Source organism: Lolium rigidum, chromosome 5 (genome assembly GCF_022539505.1).
Source record: "Lolium rigidum isolate FL_2022 chromosome 5, APGP_CSIRO_Lrig_0.1, whole genome shotgun sequence".
Classification (NCBI taxonomy): domain Eukaryota; kingdom Viridiplantae; phylum Streptophyta; class Magnoliopsida; order Poales; family Poaceae; genus Lolium; species Lolium rigidum.
In genome coordinates this window covers 123,983,687-124,006,305 of record NC_061512.1, presented here as the reverse complement: position 1 = coordinate 124,006,305, position 22,619 = coordinate 123,983,687, and the positions used below count along the sequence as shown (strand labels likewise).

General features: G+C 45.1%; 1 protein-coding gene across 1 annotated transcript; it reads left to right on the top strand.

The window, feature by feature from the left end:
* Positions 1-5,697: 5,697 nt before the first annotated feature.
* Positions 5,698-9,112, top strand: LOC124656353 (probable inactive serine/threonine-protein kinase bub1). The gene is made up of 7 exons (XM_047195114.1): positions 5,698-5,834; positions 5,909-6,053; positions 6,667-6,824; positions 7,298-7,382; positions 7,483-7,543; positions 7,816-9,012; positions 9,099-9,112. Exons 1-7 carry the CDS (start codon positions 5,698-5,700, stop codon positions 9,110-9,112), a joined length of 1,797 nt encoding a protein of 598 aa, XP_047051070.1.
* The last annotated feature ends 13,507 nt before the right edge of the window (positions 9,113-22,619 follow it).

Genomic DNA, 22,619 nt, shown 5'->3' with positions numbered 1-22,619 from the left:
TATGACTTTTGTCTTGCTCTTTGTGAATAGCAATGTAAAAAGAAATTATTGTAGAATTTCTTTGTTTTTCCATTGAAACCTAAACCAAATAAAAAGGTCATCTATTTTTCCTATGCACCATTTCTTTGAATCAAAATGCATAAAGTGTCACTAAAGAAAATTTTGCTATTTCTACATTTTTTATTCACTATTCCAATGAATCAAAGAGGCCTTAAGAATTCACGATACATCTCAATCTGTGTTTGATATGTTCATATGTTTTATAAAATGATGCAATCGAAGGAGGATCCTTAGGGCATTGCCAAAGCGCTGCCTGAACTTGCTTCCCCGCAGGCCATGGAGGCTCGGTTTTAGGTACTCACACTTTTTGGTTAATAAAAGGCCGTGTGCATCATCATGATGCAGAAGCCGGGGTTTCACTCCCCATTTCGAAAAAAAAGGTACAGACAAAAAAAAAAGGAGTGTCGATCAGGGTCTCTTCTGCAAGCCGCTGCTACATGAAAAAAGTGTGATTGTGCTAGGAAAGTTGGGGAGAGAGTGAGAGAGCAGAGAAGGATGCATGTAATCTGTTCTGACTAGTTTCCTTGCTTTTCCTTTTCTACCAACATTACTAGGTGGATGTTTTCACTACTTCCTCCATTCCATCAACATAGCTGCTTCAACTACCTTTTACCAGCTCGTCCTCTCCCCTAGGCAGCGGTTGCTCATCTCCCTCCTATCTCCACCGACCAAAACATTAGTTCCCTCTCTTTCCTTGCCGCTCCAGCGGCAGGAGGGAGGGGGGCATCGTTCCTCCGTTCTGTAGTTAGGATTAGGATTTATCTGTTGTGGTGGTGGGAGCGATGTCCGGACGAATGAATCTTCTTCAACTCTACTCCCACAACGGCGGCGACCTTCACGGTGACGTCTCGGAGTTGATGGCAAGGTGTGCTTGTCGATTCTTCAGATCGACCGCTTGGTCTTCTCGTCGTTCTTCAGATCTGGCGAGTTTTGTTTCTCGACGTGTTGCTGGCATTCGTCGTTGTCCACGACGGCGCTACGGATCAGGGCGAGGTGGATCCTCTGGAGCGAGGATATTGGTCCGGAGGTGGTGGATCCCGTTGTTCCCCGACTTGGCCGACGAGGTGTGGTGGATCTTGGTTAAAGGAAGCACGGGGTTGTCCCCCGTCGATGTGCCACAACGACACGTGGCTCGCTAGTTGCAGTGGGCTTGTTCGACTCATAAAACCTCATTGGCGATGGTGTTTCTTCGGATCTAGCAATGGTGGTGGTTCGTCATATCCTCAAACGTGTGCCTAGGCAGCGTTGGAGTTTGGCGGCGGCTGCTAGTTTCGGCGAATGCAGGAAAGTCTATGAATAATTCTGTATTTTTCTATTTTTTAGGATTCTATCTGCAGTGTTTCCAGGAAATCTATTTTCTCATGATCCGTGTTTCGGTTTCTACGTTTCTTGGTTCTTGTAACTTAATTTTCTATTAATAAAACACGTGGTCGCTAAAAAAAAACTATCTTTTACCATGAGAAAGTAGGGAGCGGCCGTTTTCTATTGGTCGTGCCCTTATGTGGGGTTCACCGCGTTAGAGCAGCTCTAGCAGATCCCCATCCGTGTGTACCGCATCGCGCGGATGGGTAAACTATATCAGCATAAGTCGCAGAGAAAACATGAGCGACCGAACATATACCTTATACTGTAAAAAAAGCATATTTCTGGTATATTTATGTTTTCCTTTGTTTTCTCCATCGTCTTCCTCCAAGTGCCCGCACGCCAGGGCTCGTGCCGCCAGCTCCACATGCCGCGCACGTCGCCCGCCGCGCGTGCCCCGCACGCTGTTGCTCGCCGGGCTCACGTCGCTCCGCCCCGAGCTAGGTCTCGAGCGGCTCCAGCGCGTCATGATCCGCACGCGGTAGCGTGGTACTCCTGTTGCGAAGGAAACCAACTGCCTGAAATTTCCCTAGCACCAAGGATACAACGAACTGAATAGATTGGCCCAAAATCTGGGTATATGGAAGCACCGCGAGCCGGAATGGGGTATTGCTGCAAAAAGAATTTGCCCTCCTGAATTTTTCCGGTATCTATTCAGGACACGATCTACGTTCGGTACTGCATATAAGCGGTTATTACCTAGTTTTGGGCCGAATGGTGGTATGCTAGAGTTACTCTTAGAGCATCTCCAATAGACGTACGGTAGCGCCGCATGCTAAAAAAAAGTATACAACGTTGTTTTCCCAGTTTAAATGCGCGCGTTTACGAATCGCTTCACTAGGCACTGGAAAAGTTAGCGCGTCGCTATCAAACGCTTTACCAGGCGCGGTAAAACGCAGCGCGCTGCAGGGTTTTGGCTCTTGATCAAACACAATATGCAACTATATAAACACAAACAATGAAATATATGATAACATAATTCAAAAGCAAGACATAGTTCAAGAGCAAAACATAGATCAAGACCACCAACTGAGAAACAAAGTTCGTGCAAAACACTAGTAAATATCGATGATCATTTATCATCACCATCTTATTTTGCACCTCCATCTTGTTCTTCATTTTCATTTGAAATTCGGTTGTGTGTGCATTAGTAGAATGAATCGGAGGATATGGTATGAAACCATCATTGGTAGTAGGCATGATTGGCATTGGAGAAACCATTGACATGAATCCAGCCGGAGGAGTTCATGGAACACATTCCTCCCATGCCTCCATACCATCCCATGCCTCTCATGGTACTCATCTTTTTCTGCGCCAAGATTTGATCACGCATGAGGTTGATGTACTCCTTTTGCCTGTCATCAAGGTTGGATGTGTCCATGAAAAGAAATTCTTCTCTTGCTCAATGAGGTGTTGATTCTCCTCAGCTCGCCCCTCTTCTCCTCTAGTGCCAACCTTCTCTCGTCGGCGGCCGCCCTTCTCTCCTCGGCCACCACCCTCCTCCTTTCGGCCTCGACATCTTTCTATCTACTCAACTTCCTCTCCTCTACCACATCATTTCTTGCTTGCACCATAGCTGCCATAGTTTTGTTAAAATCTTCATCTCCGGACTTGCTCTTTGCAAGTTTAGCTTGTTTCTTTCAAATTGGTTTTTCCCTTGTTGTTTTTGCAATCGAGTTAGGGGTTTCTTCACTTGATGGTGAATCTTCAAGGCCAATGACACCATCTATTGTTTTCTTGATTGCTTTTCTTAACTTGATTGGGACTTCTAATCCATCACGATTCCTCCACTTTTCTTCATTCTTAAGTTCACTCCAACAATGGTACAACACAAAAATTCCCTTCAACAATTTTGCCCTTCTTGTTCGGTTTAGGATCTCCCATGCATAAATTCTAGGCAATCTCGTTCTACCATACCCACCTTGATCCAATAAGTGTATCTTTTGTTTGATCCATGCCGGTAGCCAAATCCATAACCACCTTGCACCATGTTTTGCAAAGCAAAACATCTTCTTCGGTAGTATAGTTGGCCGAACTTCCCCCCTTCAGCACATCGACCAAACCCTCACCATCAACATCCACTCCATATGTACCACTATCAAGATGTTGAGACTAGAATACTCTTGTGAATAATTGGTCCCAACATTTATATGTGACATGAATGTCTCATCATCAACACTACATAATTCTATCAAATTATATTCATCTACACAAAAAATATTCATCCAAACATGTATGTGGCAAAGCTATGGTCATACCTTGCTGTCATATCGTCACCCATGTTGGGCGCGCCTGATTCCGGGCAAATGGCTCCGGTGGCGGTGGTGGAGGAGCAATCCGTGGCGTTGTCGCAGCGGCAGGCGCAACGGTAAGCTTCAACTTCTTCCCCCTCCCCCGCTTTTTTCTGCACTACCGCGGCCGCCGACGACCGCTTCGTGACTACTTTCTTAATCGGCGCAACGCTTCCGGTCGCTGATCTTGGCGCGACGAACAGGTTACGCACCAGCGCGCCACTAGAGTTCGTCATCGCCACCGCGGGAGAAGCTGTGGCCGGTAGAATTGACTTATCGGTGTCCGCGACAACGAAATCTGACGGAAGGGGAGCGGAGTGGCCAGCCATCGTCGGTGAATCGCAAGCGCAGGAGCGAGAGAGGGTGAAATCAGGAGCGTTGTAGGGGAATGGTCGGGCTATTGCCTTTCTCGTGCTCGCCTTTTCCTTTACCGCGCGCGGTGCCGCGTGCGCCAAATACGCAACACGCTGGGCCGCAATTTCGCGCGCTGAGAAAAAATAGCGCGTCGTACGTCTGCTGGAGCGATATTTTTCACGCCGACGCGTTAAACTGATAGTTTTAACGCGCGAGTTCGTTTTATGGTGTCTCGTAGAGATGCTCTTAGAGCATCTCTAGCAGAGCCCGTAAACTGGGCAAAACCGAATAATAACCGCAAGTTTAGGGGTTCGTTCCGAAAATCGGCGCAGATCAGCGACCGTATACTAGGCAAAACTGAGAAATAAGTTTTCGGACCGACACCGAAACCCCAACTCGGCCTGTATTTGTAGGGGATGAACGGGCGAACCGAACACAACCCGAACGAAACCCCTAGTTTGCGCGACGGAACTTTCACCTCCTCCCAAATGCCGCCTCCGCCGCTGATCTGCGTGCCCTCACCGTCCTCTGCGCCGCCAGCATGAGTCTCGAATCGACCCCGCCGGCCGCCGGAGCTAGCTCGCAGACCCCGCCACCCTCTCTCGTGGCCGCCGGAGCTCCCGCCACCCCAACCACCCCCGCCACCCCGCCGACGTCGGGAGCATGGTCTTGTCCACGAGCTTCCTCAAGAGGCTGCGCGCGGGAACACACGTGGTCCCGCAAGCTGGTGCTGCCGCTACCGGTGGTGCGACCACCGATGCTGTCCCGGCTGTCACCAAAGGGGCCGCCGCAGCCAAGCCGACGACGCCGAAGACATCCCGCGCCAGTCCGAAGAATTCGGCGCCGAAGAGAACGAAGTCGAAGACGATGATGAGCCATGGCGCCCCGCCTGCGCTCCCCTTCTCGTCAACGTCGTCGCCGCCGCCGGTTGCCAACGCGAACGACGTCCAGGACGTGCTCGACGATGGGTCAACAAGGTAAAAATTTCAGCTTCAAATCGTTTTAAATTGCGAGCAGAAATTGAGGCCGATTATTGGTAGGAACGACAACGCCTCATACATGAGGATGTTAGATGAGGTTAACATTGCCCCACTCGCTCTCTTCAACGTTGGGATGGGCGGAGATGGGGAGGAAGACGCGGATGAAGGGGAAGAAGAGGACGATGGGGAAGAAGATGAAGGCAACCAAGGTGTCATTTGATGTAAAACTATGAACTATGCATGAGTTTATTTGATAGTTTGATCACACGCTAATTTTATGATAAACCCTGTCTTTATGGGGGTTCGGAAGCCGTTTCTGTTTTACAGTTTTGGTTTACGGGCTCTGTTCCGCGTCATCTCTTTCTCGACCTATAAATACGAGATCGGTGAATTGAACTATCGCTTTTTAGTTGGGCTGTATACGGCTATGTTAGAGAAAGAGACTACCTATTTAAGGAAGGGAAGTACTATACGAAATCTCAAGGCAGACCGTTGGGTACCGAAGGCTTACAGGCGGGCCCCACCTGCCAAGGCTGAAATTCACAAGAAAGGCATCCCCGATTTCAAATCCCGCTCGCTGCCGCTTCCTTGGTTGCTGCTCCCCGAGTCCTCGAGTCGGCGGCGGGCCACCACCCCACCAGAACGCACCCATGGCCGCCGCCGCCGCCGCCGCCGCCGACCAGCAGCCCGGCCGCGTCGACAAGGATAAGGAGAAGGACCTCCTCTCGTCGGTGGTGGACGACATCCGCTGCTACTCCGGCTCCGACCCCCTCCGCCCATGGCTCAGGTACGGCCCCGCTCCCAATCGCCGCGCCGACCCCTCCCTTCCTCTTCTCTGATCGAACCGGCGTCGTTCCGCAGGGGGATCCGGAGGCTGGAGGGCGCGCTGCCGCCGGCGACGCTGCGGGAGAAGCTGCCGAGGTTCCTCCAGAAGTGCGCCGAGGAGTTCCAGGACGAGCCCCGCTACCGCGACGACCCGCGGTACCTCCGCGTCTGGATCCAGATGGTGAGCCTCCTGCCCGCTACAGCCGATCCACCGTACTGGATGAGATGACTATTCGCTCCGTCAGGGTTTCACTTCATTGGGGATCTATCCACAGATTTTTCTTTTAACCGAAGGGGTTTCCCCGACCCTGTTTCATTAACGAAACAACATTTATTACAAGCCTAGTAGTATATGCATCTTTGCAACAGCAGCGCAAAGAGCATCCAGGGTGCAGAAAAACATGAATCAAAATGCACAGATTACATACATACGGCAGCCCCTATAAACAGACCCCAGCTCCTTTCCCAACCAGATCTAATCAGACACCACACACAATCGTTCCTGACAAAGGTTATCCTTCGACATGTCAGCGCCCACCCTCTCGAACGATTGGGCACTTCCCTGATCACCATCTTCAGTAGATGGATCTATCGAGAGATGGTGAGGTTGATTGGTGTATTTGGTTGCAGACCGTCATCTATTTGCTAATTCGCTAATGCTAGGAGCTGCTTCCTATCGACTATATGTCCTTGCTGAAAACCACTGATTGTGCTCCATTCCGATCCGAGTGCTAGGAATATTCTCTTGGATTGCTGCAAGAGCATATCGTGATTACATTTTGTTGATGGTGTAGATGGACTACGTGAAGGATGCAAAGCCATTGCTGAAGAAGTTGGAGAGGAACAGGATCGGACTCAAGAGAGCTGCGTTTTATATGGCTTACGCGTTATATTATGAGAAGCGTAGGAGGTTTCAGGATGCAGAGAAGATGTACCGCGTGGGAATCCAGATGTAAGCTCTTGCCCACCATGTTGTAGAGGATACCATTCGTTCGCTCCTACAGTTTGTTATTATTGTCTGAACATAAGCCTGCTTAGCTACATTAAATATTTCATGATGCATAAAAAATATGCATGTTCTTTTCATAAAAATTTCAAGTTCACACAAGAATAAGGCTTTAGCATCTACTCATTCAGGATTTCTGTGATTATTTGAGGCAGCAGCTTATATGTAAATGTATCATTATATGTAGAACTATTGGGCTATATATAATTCCATGCCAAGTTGCCAACTGCAGTGGGTTGCTGAACAAAAACTTCATTGACTAAATAGCACATGTACATAGCACTTGATAGTTGGGTGTCGGGACAGTTAGAGGAGAAAGGGGTTGCGGCTTGCAAGTAGTGCTCTGTGTCGGAACAAATCTCTGTGCGTAGTTCTTCTTCCATATGTAAACCTGGGAACTTAATGAAAACGCTCAACAGCCTTGCAGAGCCTATCGAGGAGTTACAGAAATCACATGATCAGTTTATCTATCGAATGGAATTATACCAGAAGAGGAAAGATAAAGTATGGCTCTCACTTCTTATAGCTTTGTGACTTCATTTTATACCTTGGAAACATTGTGGGTGCACGTGATCTTTTCTTACTAATAACATATGCTTTTCAGCTGCAGGAAGGAATGCCTAGCAGAGTTAAGCCACTTGGTACATGTGCAAACCAAGTTGAAGGTACGTCTGGAAAATAAAATCCTGCTTCATGCCATTCAGATTAGTTTCTAATTTAACGGCTGCTTCCCTTACAAGTTCCCCATTTTCTTTTAGAAGCTCATTGATCAACCCATTCTAGAATAGAGAGAAAAATGATCCTTTGTGGCACCTTTTATCATTCATTTAGTTCATAACTTGACTTGTCATTTTCATTACGTTTTGCCTTTTCAATTTGACACATGAATAATACAAACCACAACTGGAGCTTACATGTGACTGGGAATATTCTGCAGGCCAAAGAAGAAATTGTACAGAACTGAAGTCCAATCCAATGCAAAAATTGGGAAGCGCTTCGAATTCTTCATTGTGTCGTTATCCTTCAGTAGGTCATGCTAAAGATGGTGTGCTATCGAGAGGCACCTCAGGCGATAACAAGTATTTGCCTCGCTGTAATAGTGATGACACTGTAGTTGTACGATTTGTGGGCTCTGCATTGGTTGGAAAGTCAGAAACTGAAGATGCTTGTCATCATGGCCTTGTTGAACCAACTATAAACATGAAGGAGGCTATGCAGGATATCAATAGCATGTTTCTAGAGCCAGTGGAACCAGAGACAATGCTAAAGAAGCGCTCAAAGCGTGGTCAACCAAAGTTTAATCAGCAGGCAGGAGCACTTCATATCTTTGTCGATGAAGAACAACCTAACAGTAATGAGCCAAGCATTCTCCATGACAAGAATGCAAAGTCAGATCATCCAATGTTCAATCAACAAGCAAGTGCATTTGATATATTTGTTGATGAAGATGGTCCTAATGATAACAACCAAAATGTGGGCCGAAACAGGAATAGTAACAAGGAAAACAATCAGAAAACGACTGGGTTGGGAATCTTTATTGATGAAAATGGGCCGAAGGGCAATGGCCAAAATGCCATGTGCCACAAGAACACGAGGGGTCCTCCGAGACCATTGCGTGAGTCATCAAGACAGCAGGACCTAGGTGACTTTCAAAAGCCATTTGTGGGAGGGTTTGCAATATTCGCTGATGATGAAGATGAACAATGTGAGAACAATTATGACGGTTCTAGGATAAATTCCAGAAGTGGGCGTTCTACTTACAATAAGGATACTTTGCTCCATCCAGAACAAGCTAATTCAGAAACAAGAAATGGGGAATATGAGAATCCTTTAATGACTGGACTTGGAGAAGACACAATCATTCATAGATTTGTCGGATCTGCTGTTGTTGATGAGCCTAAAGTGGAAAATGCATGCCATCATGGGTTAGTTGATCCAACTATTAATCTGAAGGAGGCTATGGATGATATAAATAACATGTTTGGCAAACCACTGAACTTCAAGGATGGTAAAAGACTGAACAGGAAAACCAATGCTGTACCAGAGAGAAAAGCAGCTCCCATTTCTGGTTTCTCCATATTATCTGATGATGACCTTAGCAACAACCCTGCTGCTAAAGACAAACACATTTCTGGTTTCTCCATATTATCTGATGATGATCTTAGAAAAGACTCTGCTGCTAAACTGAAACCCAATAATTCCTGTAAATTTGGATCTGAGAGTGGTCTATTTGAGCCAACTATTACCACCCGTGATGTTATGTCGGAGATCAATGATATGTTTGGAATGTCACTTGACTTCTAAGGCACTTGCTTATAGGGAATCTAATTACTCAACAGGTACTGTTTTCCTTCACCCTGTTACTCTTTCTTGTGTACTGTCGTTTTTTGTGATGTGGATAGCTTGGGATTCAGTTGATTTCTTTGGTGCGTAGTTGGTGACTGGTGAATATTTGAAAGTAGACACTTCATGTTTATCATTCTTATGCTTGAATGTGTTTCTTGATTCAATTTCCTTGACTTATACCCCCTTGATGCCTTGATATTTTCTCTCTTACCTGAAAATTGCTTCTCTTGATACAGGAGCAGATGTAAAGAAGATGTTACGAGATCACCCCTCTGGTGATCCAGGGCGCAGGAGCCAGGACTGAAAACAGGCCTGTTTGAAGAGTTCTCACCGATAAAATAATTCTCCAGGATCTTTTCCACAAAACAGAGATGCTTAGCTTCCAAAAATCTTGGTTTAGCACCAGGCCAATGAGAGTGTCACACCAGTATAAGCTTATTTGTTTCCTCGCGACTTGAGGCCATAGAACATTTCGTTCCCCCAACCTCTGTATTTATATGTTGCAAATTTTGCACATCTGTCAGTTCATCAGATTTTTGTCTATCACTGAAGATGGCGCTGACAGTCCAGTATCAAAATCTGTCTCCACGTCACTTGAGTTTGTACTGTTTTGTATCACAGGAGTTTTACAGGATTCAGATTAAAAAATAATATATTTAAAATGGTGTATGGTATATATGCTCATTAAATTTTAATTTCCACCTTTTCTCCTGTTTGTTGCCAACTCATCCTAGCAGCCATTGTCGATCTCAATATCTCATTAAAGATTGAAGCCAGGTACGGTGTGAACAAAAATCGTACAGATGTAGCTGAGTAATGAAACATAGATTAAGCAGAGGCAGTCCACTAGCGTTGTTAATCACTATCTGATATGAGTTGACTCATTTACAGGCCTAAGCAGGTACAATTCAAGCTCGGCTCAGATCAATGGTTGCCCAGGTTGCCAGATGATTCCTTTGGCATGAATGAATCCATGGTGATCGTTGCTAGTGCTACGGTCTTGTCGCTTCTCTCTCGGAGGCAATAGTATGTTGAATCAGTAGGACAGAAGACCTAGACTCTGGTCCAGGTACATGTAGCATATTCAGATTCAGTTGTCACAAGGATGCATCCATCAAAGATACGGTTTAATCTCTAGAGATACGACTGAAAAAAAGAAAGGTAGATGCTAGCTAGCCTGTCAATGAGAGTACGATTACGCAATGTGTACAAGTGTACCATACTATTACTAGTCTAGTCCATACATGGCTTCCTGGGTCACGAAAGCGTGTACATGTCCTGGCTATAAATCTTCACTGTACATACACATGCAGGCTCCTCAGATTATTCACATGAGTTTTACAGAAAAATGTAACTAAGGGGCCAGTTCTGACAGGAACAATGGGAAAACAAAATCTGCAAACGTTGAGATATAAATTTTTTTGAACCTAGGTTCAGAGTTCGGACACACCCAAGATGTTTGGTTATATGCACACTTAGGCTGCATGTAAACAAATACTGGAGAACTTGTTGAATTCATTTTTTCTCCGTAATAAGGATGATATTCAAATGTTTTTAATAAGAATGAGAGAGAGAGAGAGAGAGAGAGAGAGAGAGAGAGAGAGGTAATTTGTACAATATTTTGCTTGCTTGCAGTGACGTGTGTATGATGAAGTTTCTGGTATAGTTATTGTGAATCAAAGTGTGGTGTTGGGTTTACCCTTAAAAAAACTGTCAGATTGATTCTAGCATCGACAATGAGCATGGAGTCGATAGCTTAGGTTTAAAAGCAGTCGAAGGCTGGTGCACGAGGACGAGAAGATCGAGCAAGTATGCTTACATATTTATATTATCCTGAGATCGAGTGCAAACTGCATGCAAATGGAGCCCCCAAAGCCCCCATTCCCAGCTGGATCTTGCTCCCTAGTGAATCAAGAGTTCAGGTCTACACAGTGAAGATATTTTCAATTTTCTTAACGGTGGACCGGACTCCTGAGGGGGAAGGACCCTCGCCTGTTTATCATACAAGAAGCAAGAAACTCAGCTTAACTATTCTCTCCCGTGGGGATCTATTGAACCTCGTCTGACTCGGAACACTAGACAATGCCCCTACCTTTAGTGAGTATTTTCTTTTTTCGTAATATGTTAATGAATCGATCATGTATTTAAGTTTTCCTACACCTAGTGCTTTTTTTGTTGAAATATGGCCACAAAAGTAGCTATGTGTGCTTCTCCACAACATCAACTTTAACTTTTGAAAAGAACGGATACAACGTAGAAATTCTACACAATATGCATGGCAGCATACCAACCTCCATTTCAAAAACAAAAAATGCATGGCGGCCATATGACACAAGGCAACAAGGTAGCCTAGCCATGCTTGCTTCTCCGACAGAGGATACAATACAATGTGATGTTCTCCTGTGCAGGTGGTACAAACTGATCAGGTAATTAACTAGGTAGTAAGTTGAGGAAAGAAATTCTAAGTAGGATCAGTAATCAGGGTCCCCTCCCCGATCCCCAACGCCTTGACAAGGAAGCACATGTTGATCTACGAGACTATTGAGTGTGGGGAGCCAAGCTAAGATAGCCAGGGACCGCACGTACATATGCATATTATTGTGCCTTCACGATGACCATCCGATCCTAAGATTTGGTTGTAAATCATGACTTTATTCTTGTTTGCTAATAATCTTTAGGGTAAAGTATTCGCTTTCAGCCTATCATGGAAGCGAAAGGCTTCCCCTATCGAACATGGTTTGTACACCAAAATCGGTGAAGAAAAGATGTGTGTTGCACAAGCATGCCACAACGGGATAACATTTTCAAAATATGTTTTATGGTGTTCGTGTTTGTTTTTTCCTTCTCAATCAAATGGTAGAGGTTGCCAATAACAACCTATAGGGTAAAGTACTTTACTATCACGGAAGCGAAAGGCATCCCCTATAGAGCAAGGTTTGTACACTGAAACCGGTGAAAAAGGGTGCGTTTTGCACAAGGCATGCTACAAAGGGGTGACAAGTGTCACATTACATTTTTACGATGTTCATGTTTGTTTTTACAACTCAAACAAATGGTTTATAGAGGTTTATATCGATGTGACCACTGCATTAAATAATCATCTTGTAACCTCGTCAGAAAACCCTAACTTAGAGCATCTCCAGTCGCGTCCCTCAAAAAACGTCCGGCACAAATGATTTGGGGCACGTTTGGGACCGCGCCGGACAAAAAGAGACCAAAAATCTGTACAAAAAAGAGGCCCTTCCCACCGCGTCCCTCAAATAAGATCCGGATGCATGCATTTTATTAGAGGGGACCACCCCATGTGGGAAAAGTAGGTGAGAGAAAGTGTGGGGAAAAAGACTAGCATGTGGGGACTAGGGGCTGCATGCATGCATGTGGACGCTATTTTTGTGTCCGGCGTTCCCGGTAGATAGAGTCTCTACCGGAGACGCCGGACACAAAATGAGGCGCTAATTAGCTTTGGGGGACGCAACTGGACAGTTTTTTTTTCCTATTTCTTGTCCGCGGTCCCCCAAACCTCATTTGGGGGACGCGACTGGAGATGCTCTTACCATGTCCTCTACTTTTCCCGACTAAACATGGGTACGTCACTGTAGAAAAGAATTTGCTAGAATTTATCTCTTTCGCACATTTTCTTTATCATTGTCTATTCAAACCCCCACCCCCCACCCCTAGTCGATTTAGATGATCTTTGATACCTACGGTCGGAGCTGATCGGATGGCTATGATAAATGGAAATTTGCTCAAAGAGACATTTTTACACCGCATGCGAATGTTTCAATGAGGCCAGTCTCTAATGGTTTTCTTTATAAACCGTTTGAGCTCAGGGTGGCATCTGAGACGGTTTTGTGCAATAGGTCGTCCTACTAGTAAAATTGATTTGTGTAAGTATTTTGTCTAGAGTCTAGACTAACCTATATATGGTCTTGTGCTTAACCAACCGATTAAGTACTAACCTAGCTTGGGCACGGCTGAAAAACCAAACGTGCACGTTGTTGCTGATCCACGACAAGATAACTGTGTCAAGTCGGCATGGGATTTAATGGGGGCCATGGAACTCCTTTTCGTGCCATAAACTCCTTGCTCCCCCACACGATGGTCCTCGTTAAATCATCCCTACAGAACGATATTTTGTCACGATTAAGCCGCGAGTCCCCTGCTCTCCGGCCCAGCTATATGTGCCCTCTAGGCACATCCAAATGCAGTGTCACGGAGAGGGAGGGAGAGGCATGAAAATAAAGTTTGAATTGACCCTCGCTGTTTCTATCCTAGCTGTACAGGAGGTTGCAAACAGCGGTGAAGGGTAGCCGCGAACACGAAGGCATCATGCCATTTGCTAACGGAGGACGCCATGATGTGTAGACCTCCTCCTTTTCAGTAGGTGTGACTTATACTTGCTACTTTGCTGGTACATCCAGTTAATGCCTTGCAATTGATCACGAAACCAGAAGAATTTGCAGGCCATGCATAACCGCCGTAGTGCACTAAGAGCATGTCTAACAGACCCCTTAAAAGGGCCAAACCCGTATAATAACCGCCGGAATACGGGTTTCGGCTCTACCCGGCCGTTTAGCAGACCCCGTAAAAACGGCCCCCGCTCCGATTTTTGCTGGTTTTGATTTCGTCTCCTACTTGTGCGGGGTGGGAGCGGGGATAGAGGGGCAAACCAGTATCCTCCCCTCCACTGCGCGCGAAGGGTTTCGCTGAAGCCAACCGCCGCCACCGTCACCCGATCTCCTCCACCCCGCCCTTCCCGGCAACGAGACGGCCGGATCCCGCTGCCATGGATCCTCCACAAGGGCCGCCTACCGCCGGCGGTGCACCTCCTTCGGCCGCGGTGGTTGATGTCTCCGTCGGAGGTCCGCCGAACGCCGGCGCCGTGTCGGCCATGATCTGCGCCACCATCCCGTCGAAGAGGAAGAGGATTCCAAAGCAATTCTTCGAAGCACCTGCGGCGGCCGCAGCTTCGCCGGCCGAAGCCCCGCCGGCTGCCAAGAAAGGGGGCAGGATGAAGACCAAGGCGGTCGGGCTGAGGGGCGCCGCGCCGGCCAAGGTGAGGACAAAGGCAATCAGCCGCATGGGCCTCGCGCCTCCACCGCCCTCCAAGGCCACGGCCCCTCCTCCCTTCGTTCCGTCCGATGCGCCGCCCGCGCCGCCGCCACCCACCATGGACGTAGACAAGGTGTTCGATGTTGAGTCCACAACATCGTGCCTCGACATGCTCAACGAATCCGCGGTGAATCTGGACGCCGTCATCGCTGCGTTCGATGGGGAGTGCAACGTCGAAGAGATTGATGACGGCGAGGATGAGGGTGACGACGAGGAGGAGGTGGTTGAGGTTGATCCGGCTGCCGCCGGTTCTTCATCGACGCCGAAGCCACGCACGGCGAACTACAGCGAGATCGAAGACGCCATCTTGGTCCGTGCTTGGAGCAAGGTGGGGATGGATGCGTGCACCGGAGTGGACCAAGGCGGCAAGCGCTATTGGCAGCGCATTGAGGATATGTACCACCAGATAAAGCCTCGCACCAAGAGCATGGCCGACAGATCCTACCGCTCCCTTGAAGGCCGTTGGAACATCATCAAACCAGCTTGTTCTCGTTGGAGTGCTGCCATGGATCAAGTGGCCGACAACCCCCTAGTGGATGCGTGCCGGAGGACTATGTAAGTTTTCCTTGTTTGTTGCTATCCATATTATGTCTTGATGATGTGGAAACATCACATAGTATTGTTGTGCAGCCCAAGTATGCTCAAGCCCGATACAAGGACATGGCCGGCTTCAAGAACAAAGAATTTCAATTTCATCATTGCTTTTCCATTCGTCAACATCTTCCTAAGTGGAAGTTGAGGGACAACGAACCAAAGTGCAAGAAGGAGGCACTGCTCACCATGGATGATGAAGCGGAGGAAATGAGTGCAAGAAACGCCAGCAAGCCCGAGGGCAACAAGAAAGCCAAGGAGAGGGTCAAGGTAGAAGGCGAAGCAGCTAGCTTCTGGGAGAAGTTGGATCAACTCATGAAGTCCAAGGAGGCATTGACGATGAAGACATTGGAGACCAAGCTCCTCATCACTGAGAAGAAGAAGGAGGTGAAGCTTGCCAAGGTGGAAGCAAGACGGGAAGATGCCAAGTTGAAGGCCGAGCTTGACATGAGGATGATCGCACTCAAAGAAGCCAAGGCCATGAAGGAGTTCTTGGCCGAGGAGAGGGATATCATGATGATGCGCACCGACGGCATGGACGAGGATCAGCTGCCGTGGTGGAAGGAGACCAAGGCGGACATCATGGCGAGGAAGAAGGCTGCGCTTGAAGCTCGTGCTGCAAGTGCTCAAGGTGAGTCTCCGGCGAGTGGTGGCGCCGCTGGCGATGGACTCGTTGATGGTTGATCACATTTGGAAACTTCCGTGGCTTGAACATTGGCCATGATCGCGTTGTGATGTTAAAAACTATGAATTATGCATCACATATTTTGGATGTGCTATGTTTGATCTGAAATTGTTGCGCAAATTGTTGTCTAAAACCCTGTTTTGAGGGGTCGAAAACTCGTCCGAGCTAGCAGACCCCATATCCCCACCCCGTAAAACAGAATATTCTGTTTTACGGGGTGAGGATATGGGGTCTGCTAGCTCAGACGAGTTTTCGGCCGACGAAAAGTGAATACAGGGCCCTCTACCCACGTTTTAAGGCGAGAAAAAATACGGGGCCTGTTAGACATGCTCTAACCAAGTGAAGAATGTCTTATACGTAGATTATGTATTACTCCCTCCAATCCTTTTTAATTGACGCCTACATATATAATGGAATTCTCAAGGGTGCTAGCTATTGCATCGTGTTGATTGAATCGGATCAGAGGGAGTAATACCCATCCTACCTCTCCCCCACTCCCTCACCTCTCTTTTCTTAATTTCCTCTTCCCCTCACTTACTCTTCCTCCACCGGACGCTATTAAATCTTGTCAGATAGGGAACAGCCATCTAAAAAGAAGTAAGTTCTTGATCATTTCCATTGGAATGTGATTTTGGTAGTAGTTGTTTTGAAGGATGGCGGATCCAAAGTCTCTTAGCACCGGTTTTCACTTCGTGTAGCAGCTTCTTCTTTTGTGTCTAGGCCTACATGGCTGGTCGCGGTGACACCAGCTACACCAAGCGAGAGGTGATGTCTACGGGTGCTTCTATTCTTGTAGACAGTGTTGGGCCTCCAAGAGCAGAGGTTTGTAGAACAGCAGCAAGTTTCCCTTAAGTGGATCACCCAAGGTTTATCGAACTCAGGGAGGAAGAGGTCAAAGATATCCCTCTCATGCAACCCTGCAACCACAAAGCAAGAAGTCTCTTGTGTCCCCAACACACCTAATAGGTGCACTAGTTCGGCGAAGAGATAGTGAAATACAAGTGGTATGAATGAATATGAGCAGTAGTAACGGCGCCGTGAAAAGTGCTTGCCGGCGTGCGTTGATGGTAGTAATATTGCAGCAAGTATAAATGCAGTAAAACAAGAAACAAACAACGATAGCAGTATTTAGGAACAAGGCCTAGGGATCATACTTTCACTAGTGGACACTCTCAACATTGATCACATAACGGAATAAATAGATAGATGCTAGACTCTACACCCTCTTGTTGGATGATGAACACCACTAACCGTGTAGGATTACACGAACCCTCAATGCCGGAGTTAACAAGCTCCACAATATTCAATGTTCATATTTAAATAACCTTAGAGTGCATAACAGATCAACATAACCAAACCAAGTACTAACATAGCATGCACACTCGTCACCTTCACACTACGAAAGGAGGAATAGATCACATCAATACTATCATAGCAATAGTTAACTTCATAATCTACAAGAGATCACAATCATAGCCTACGCCAAGTACTACACGATGCACACACCTGTCACCATTACACCGTGCGGGAGGAATAAACTACTTTAATAACATCACTAGAGTAGCACACAGATAAATTGTGATACAAAACACACTGCAATCATAAAGGGATATAAATAAGCACTTCACTATGCCATTCATAACGATGAATAAGTATTCTCGTGAAATATAGCCTAAGAGACTCACACGGTGCACACACTCGTCACCTTTACACACGTGGGACAAGGAGTCTCCGGAGATCACATAAGTAAAACCCACTTGACTAGCATAATGACATCTAGATTACAAGCATCATCATATGAATCTCAATCATGTAAGGCAGCTCATGAGATTATTGTATTGAAGTACATAGGAGAGAGATTAACCACATAGCTACCGGTACAGCCCCCGAGCCTCGATGGAGAACTACTCCCTCCTCATGGGAGACAAGCAGCGGTGATGAAGATGGCGGTGGTGTTGATGGAGAAGCCTTCCGGGGCACTTCCCCGTCCCGGCGGCGTGCCGGAACAGAGACTCCTGTCCCCCAGATCTTGGCTTCGCGATGGCGGCGGCTCTGGAAGGTTTCTCGTACCGTGGCTTTTTCGTATCGTGTTTTAGGTCAGAGACCTTTATATAGGCGAAGAGGCAGCGTCAGAAGGTCAACGAGGCGACGACACAACAGGGGGCGCGGGCCCCCCTTGGCCGCGCCGGCTCTATCGTTTGGTGGGCCTCGTGGCCCCCTCCGGCGGCTCTCGGGTGTTCCGGAAGCTTCATGCAATCCTAAGATGTTGGGCGTTGATTTCGTCCGATTCCGAGAATATTTCCTTACTAGGATTTCTGAAACCAAAAACAGCAGAAAACAGGAACTGACCCTTCGGCATCTCGTCAATAGGTTAGTTCCGGAAAACGCATAAATATGACATAAAGTATGCATAAAACATGTAGATATCATCAATAATGTGGCATGGAACATAAGAAATTATCGATACGTCGGAGACGTATCAGCATCCCCAAGCTTAGTTCCTGCTCGTCCCGAGCGTGTAAACGATAACAAAGATAATTTCTCGGAGTGACATGCCATCATAACCTTGATCATACTATTGTAAGCATATGTAATGAATGCAGCGATCAAAACAATGGTAATGACATGAGTAAACAAATGAATCATAAAGCAAAGACTTTTCATGAATAGTACTTTCAAGACAAGCATCAATAAGTCTTGCATAAGAGTTAACTCATAAAGCAATAAATCAAAGTAAAGGTATTGAAGCAACACAAAGGAAGATTGAGTTTCAGCGGTTGCTTTCAACTTATAACATGTATATCTCATGGATATTTGTCAATGCAAAGTAATATAACAAGTGCAATATGCAAGTATGTAGGAATCAATGCACAGTTCACACAAGTGTTTGCTTCTTGAGATGGAGAGAAATAGGTGAACCGACTCAACATAAAAGTAAAAGAAAGGCCCTTCGCAGAGGGAAGCATTGATTGCTATATTTGTGCTAGAGCTTTGGTTTTGAAAACAAGAAACAATTTTGTCAACGGTAGTAATAAAGCATATGTATCATGTAAATTATATCTTACAAGTTGCAAGCCTCATGCAAGTATACTAATAGTGCCCGCACCTTGTCCTAATTAGCTTGGATTACCGGGATTGTCATCGCAATACACATGTTTTAACCAAGTGTCACAAAGGGGTACCTCTATGCCGCCTGTACAAAGGTCTAAGGAGAAAGCTCGCATTTGGATTTCTCGCTTTTGATTATTCTCAACTTAGACATCCATACCGGGACAACATAGACAACAGATACCCTCTTTAATGCATAAGCATTTAGCAACAATTAATGTTCTCATATGAGATTGAGGATATATGTCCAAAACTGAAACTTCCACCATGATTCATGGCTTTAGTTAGCGGCCCAATGTTCTTCTCTAACATTATGCATGCTCTAACCATTAAATGAGTGGTAAATCTCCCTTACTTCAGACAAGACGGACATGCATAGCAACTCACATGATATTCAACAAAGAGTAGTTGATGGCGTCCCTAGGAACATGGTTATCGCACAACAAACAACTTAATAAGAGATAAAGTGCATAAGTACATATTCAATACCACAATAGTTTTTAAGCTATTTGTCCCATGAGCTATATATTGCAAAGGTAAATAATGGAAATTTTAAAGGTAGCACTCAAGCAATTTACTTTGGAATGGCGGAGAAATACCATGTAGTAGGTAGGTATGGTGGACACAAATGGCATAGTGGTTGGCTCAAGGATTTTGGATGCATGAGAAGTATTCCCTCTCGATACAAGGTTTAGGCTAGCAAGGTTATTTGAAACAAACACAAGGATGAACCGGTGCAGCAAAACTTACATAAAAGACATATTGTAAACATTATAAGACTCTACACCGTCTTCCTTGTTGTTCAAACTCTTTACTAGAAATTATCTAGACCTTAGAGAGACCAATTATGCAAACCAAATTTTAGCAAGCTCTATGTATTTCTTCATTAATGGGTGCAAAGTATATGATGCAAGAGCTTAAACATGAGCACAACAATTGCCAAGTATCAAATTATTTAAGACATTTTATCAATTACTACATGTAGCATTTCCCGTTTCCAACCATATAACAATTAACGAAGCAGTTTTCAACCTTCGCCATGAACATTAAAAGCTAAGAACACATGTGTTCATATGAACCAGCGGAGCGTGTCTCTCTCCCACACAAGCATTTATTCAAACAAAAACACAAACAAAAGCACACAGACGCTCCAAGTAAAGTACATAAGATGTGACCGAATAAAAATATAGTTTCAAGAGAAGGAACCTGATAAGTTGTTGATGAAGAAGGGGATGCCCAAGGCATCCCCAAGCTTAGATGCTTGGGTCTTCTTGAAATATGCAGGGATGAACCACCGGGGCATCCCCAAGCTTAGACTTTTCACTCTTCTTGATCATAGTATATCATGCTCCTCTCTTGACCCTTGAAAACTTCCTCCACACCAAACTCGAAACAAACTCATTAGAGGGTTAGTGCATAATAAAAATTCACATGTTCAGAGGTGACACAATCATTCTTAACACTTCTGAACATTGCCCAAAGCTACTGGAAGTCAATGGAACAAAGGAATCCATCCAACATAACAAAAGAGGCAATGCGAAATAAAAGGCGTAATCGTCAAAACAGAATGATCCGTAAAGACGAATTTTAAAGTGGCACCAGACTTGCTCAGATGAAAATGCCCAGATTGAATGAAAGTTGCGTACATATCTGAGGATCACTCACGTAAATTGGCATAATTTTCTGAGTTACCTACAGAGAATTAGGCCCAGATTCGTGCCAGCAAGAAATCTGTTTCTGCGCAGTAATCCAAATCTAGTATGAACCTTACTATCAAAGACGTTACTTGGCACAACAATGCAACAAAATTAAGATAAGGAGAGGTTGCTACAGTAGTAACAACTTCCAAGACACAAAATTAAGATAAGGAGAGGTTGCTACAGTAGTAACAACTTGGCACAACAATGCAACAAAATTAAGATAAGGAGAGGTTGCTACAGTAGTAACAACTTCCAAGACACAAATACAAAATAAAAGTACTGTAACAAAATAAACACATGGGTTATCTCCCAAGAAGTTCTTTCTTTATAGCCATTAAGATAGGCTCAGCAATTTTAATGATGCTCGCGCAAGAAATAATAGTTGAAGCAAAAGAGAGCATCAAGAAGCAAATTCAAAACACATTTAAGTCTAACATGCTTCCTATGCATAGGAATCTTGTAAATAAACAAGTTCATGAAGAGCAAAGTAACAAGCATAGGAAGATAAAACCAAGTGTAACTTCAAAAATTTCAGCATATAGAGAGGTGTTTTAGTAACATGAAAATTTCTACAACCATATTTTCCTCTCTCATAATAACTTTCGGAGGCATCATGAACAAACTCAACAATATAAGTATCACATAAAGCATTCTTATTCACATGCATAAAAGTATCATTACTCTCCACATAAGCATAATCAATTTTATTAGTTGTAGTGGGAGCAAATTCAACAAAGTAGCTATCATTATTATTCTCATCATCAAATATAGGAGGCATAGTATCATCATAATAAACTTTATCCTCCATAGTAGGCGGCACCAAAAGACCACTATCATTATAATCATCATATATGGGAGGCATATCATAATCAACATAAACTTTCTCCTCAATACCCGGAGGACTAAAGAGATCATTTTCATCAAAACCGACCTCCCCAAGCTTAAATTCTTCCATAGCATTAGCAACAATGGTGTTCAAAGCATTCATACTAATAACATTCCCATTAGCATGCATAAGTTCCATGGGTTTTTTAATTTTCTCTTCAAACACATCATGTCCTAATTCAAGATAAAGTTCATAAAGATCTCTCATTTTGTTGTTGTCTTCCATTAAGCCTTACTAGTGTAAAACAAGAGACAAAAAGATGCAATTGCAGGATCTAAAGGAAATAGCTTCGAGCGCACACACAACGGCAACAGAAAAGTACTTAGTTACCTGGGACCGGAGTGTGAGTGCCGTTTACCTTTCCTCCCCGGCAACGGCGCTAGAAAAGTGGCTTAGTTGCCGGGGTCCGGAGTGTGAGTGTCGTTTACCTTTCCTCCCCGGCAACGGCGCCAGAAAACTGCTTGATGTCTACGGGTGCTTCTATTCTTGTAGACAGTGTTGGGCCTCCAAGAGCAGAGGTTTGTAGAACAGCAGCAAGTTTCCCTTAAGTGGATCACCCAAGGTTTATCGAACTCAGGGAGGAAGAGGTCAAAGATATCCCTCTCATGCAACCCTGCAACCACAAAGCAAGAAGTCTCTTGTGTCCCCAACACACCTAATAGGTGCACTAGTTCGGCGAAGAGATAGTGAAATACAAGTGGTATGAATGAATATGAGCAGTAGTAACGGCGCCGTAAAAGTGCTTGTCAGGCGTGCGGTTGATGGTAGTAATATTGCAGGCAAGATAAATGCAGATAAAACAAGAAACAAGCAGACGATAGCAGTATTTAGGAACAAGGCCTAGGGATCATACTTTCACTAGTGGACACTCTCAACATTGATCACATAACGGAATAAATAGATAGATGCTAGACTCTACACCCTCTTGTTGGATGATGAACACCACTAACTGTGTAGGATTACACGAATTCTCAATGCCGGAGTTAACAAGCTCCACAATATTCAATGTTCATATTTAAATAACCTTAGAGTGCATAACAGATCAACATAACCAAACCAAGTACTAACATAGCATGCACACTGTCACCTTCACACTACGAAAGGAGGAATAGATCACATCAATACTATCATAGCAATAGTTAACTTCATAATCTACAAGAGATCACAATCATAGCCTACGCCAAGTACTACACGATGCACACACTGTCACCATTACACCGTGCAGGAGGAATAAACTACTTTAATAACATCACTAGAGTAGCACACAGATAAATTGTGATACAAAACACACTGCAATCATAAAGGGATATAAA

What these genes read in the sequence shown, in the direction of transcription:
- LOC124656353 (XM_047195114.1), top strand. Translation starts at nt 5,698, where the DNA reads ATGGCCGCCGCCGCCGCCGCCGCCGCCGACCAGCAGCCCGGCCGCGTC. An exon ending in CCCCTCCGCCCATGGCTCAG is followed by an intron (nt 5,835 to 5,908) that starts GTACGGCCCCGC and finishes GTCGTTCCGCAG; the next exon opens with GGGGATCCGGAGGCTGGAGG. An exon ending in ATGTGCAAACCAAGTTGAAG is followed by an intron (nt 7,544 to 7,815) that starts GTACGTCTGGAA and finishes AATATTCTGCAG; the next exon opens with GCCAAAGAAGAAATTGTACA.